At 40.7% G+C, this 2,201-nt stretch overlaps 1 protein-coding gene across 1 annotated transcript; it reads right to left on the minus strand.

The window, feature by feature from the left end:
• Nucleotides 1–43: 43 nt before the first annotated feature.
• Nucleotides 44–1,925, minus strand: LOC104958728 (magnesium transporter NIPA2-like; the record flags this gene model as incomplete). Its single annotated transcript, XM_010786500.1, has 3 exons — nt 44–211; nt 1,344–1,504; nt 1,835–1,925. Coding segments are annotated over 3 exons (420 nt in total), but the record flags the coding sequence as incomplete, so codon positions are not given.
• Nucleotides 1,926–2,201: the final 276 nt, after the last annotated feature.

A 2,201-nucleotide genomic window follows, 5' to 3' on the forward strand; every position in this document is an offset into this window, starting at 1 on the left:
AGCAGAAACGGAGAGATGGTGTTTCTGTATTCTGTTATTTCACCGGTGTTGATGGCGATGGCGAGGCCCTTCACGGAGGCGACGGTGAACGCCCCGAGCAGCGAGCAGACGCTGATGTACACGAGGATGTTGGAGCGACCGACCCGAGGAGAGAAATAGAAAACGAGCACCGAACACAGCAGCAGCACCGCCGACAAGTACACCAGGAAACCTGCCGAGGAGAAATAAGGACGTGTTATTAAATACAATAAATATGTGAATCTTTTATGGATATAACAGCCGGCGACTCTCTGTTTGCCAAATGTTGTTTACATTTGACCATGTTTCTTGTTTTGACTTGTTGTAACTTAACAATACATAAAAGCCCTTTTAAGATTCAACATGTTGGAGTCACATGTTCAGAATGATACCACTTTAAAGTCTGTAATCTAAGTAAGTTAGCTTTGGTTTCTCAACATTGAATTGGTTTTGTTAGAGCCAGTGTTTTGTTTTATAAAAGGAGCAACCTAATTGACGTATGTAGTCAAGATAGTATAAATGACTATAACTCCAAGGCTCTAAAGCAGGGGTGTCAAACTAAAGGCCCGGGGGCCAAATCCGGCCCGTGACTTCATTTTCTGTGGCCCCACAAGAGCTTGCAAAGAATATAATATGTTTATTATACAGTTACATGATGATTTACAGAAGCACGTTGCCCATAAACTACATGTCCCACAATGCATCTCAAATTGGACTTTTATCTTTGAATTTGCCTTTTTCTCCAAAATGTTATTTCTTTTACTTTTTTCTTCAGAATTTGGCTTTTCTTTTAAAATCATTTTGTGATGTGCGCACTGAAGAGACTTGCAATTGTTTGCCCTAAACTTCTTCTTTCAGACGTAGTTAATTATGAAGTTATTACCCTATCCGATAATAATCCAATGCAGAGCCAATAATGTAATATAATACATTATTTTATATTAAATATTTATACATGTATTTTTATATAGTCTTAAAGTTACAACCGTTCCCTTTGAGTGCAACCATAATGCTGATGTGGCCCGCGATGAAATTGAGTTTGACCCCCCTGATCTAAAGAGACTGAGATGGGCAACCAGACCCAAAGACGCCAAAGAAAGAAAGAAAGACCACCCAAGTTGTTTATTATTTTGCGTTGACTAAAGGCCTCTTTTCTTTGTTGAATGTGTGAAAAGTTTATTTTATTCAGAGTAAACGCCTCACAATAGCAACATTCTGCATTAGAGCAGAGGAAGGAAGCAGCGACAGGTGTCTCAAACTTGGATCTTTGGTTTCTCAACATTGGATCCTCTGAACTTTAGTTTATAAGCTCATCTAAAACTCACCGGGGTCCAGCAGCTTGTAGGTCATGTCCTGTAGTGATGTCACTTCCTGTTCTTGTGGGGCGTGGATCACCAACAGGATGCTTCCCAAAACACACAACAAACAGCCCAGTTTCCCCACCACGTTCAGCTGCTCCCCCAACAGGTAGGGCGCCAGAACTGCACTGAAACACAGCAAATACACTTATTTATTCATCACACAGACATGGGGAAAGAAAGCTCTAGTCCAATATATGAACTTCTTACCTTTGTACAATTATTTTGTATTCTATTCCATCTTTTTATTGCACATTTCTTCTATACATTCTTATGGTTGTATACATGTTTGTATTCCAGTTTGTTATATTTCACCTTTTTACTGTTTGTATACGTCTTTTTTATTCCATCTTCTTTCATTTTTCAATTTCTAAAATGGGGAACTATCATGGCACATCATTTCTAGAAGCTAAAATACTTTAACTGAGATGTAAATCTATTTTGAGAGCTACGGCTACCTGATGAGGACACTCAGGGCTCCGAGCGGCGTCACCAGCGTGGCCGGAGCGAACATGTAGGCGGCGAAGTTACACACCTCTCCAACTCCCACTGCAGAAACGCACATACACAGAACCATTCATGTACCTTTCATTTATTTAGCTAAGCTTAAAGAAGGTTGATTTACAGCCGAGGAAGCGCTCAAAGAACGGCTTTTAGCAAACAACAATGTCATAACTTCAGGGTTTCTCTAGAACAGTGGTTCTCAACTGGTGGGTCGCGACCACTTGACCCGTTTCGAGTGGGTCGCGGATGTGTGAGTGAAGACATTTTTTTTATTTTGAAGGCCCGATTTTCTAACGCCGTGCATGCAGGCGTTCTCAGAGT

The sequence above is a fragment of the Notothenia coriiceps genome, unplaced genomic scaffold (assembly GCF_000735185.1).
Source record: "Notothenia coriiceps isolate Sejong01 unplaced genomic scaffold, NC01 NC01_scaffold00029244, whole genome shotgun sequence".
Lineage (NCBI taxonomy): Eukaryota > Metazoa > Chordata > Actinopteri > Perciformes > Nototheniidae > Notothenia > Notothenia coriiceps.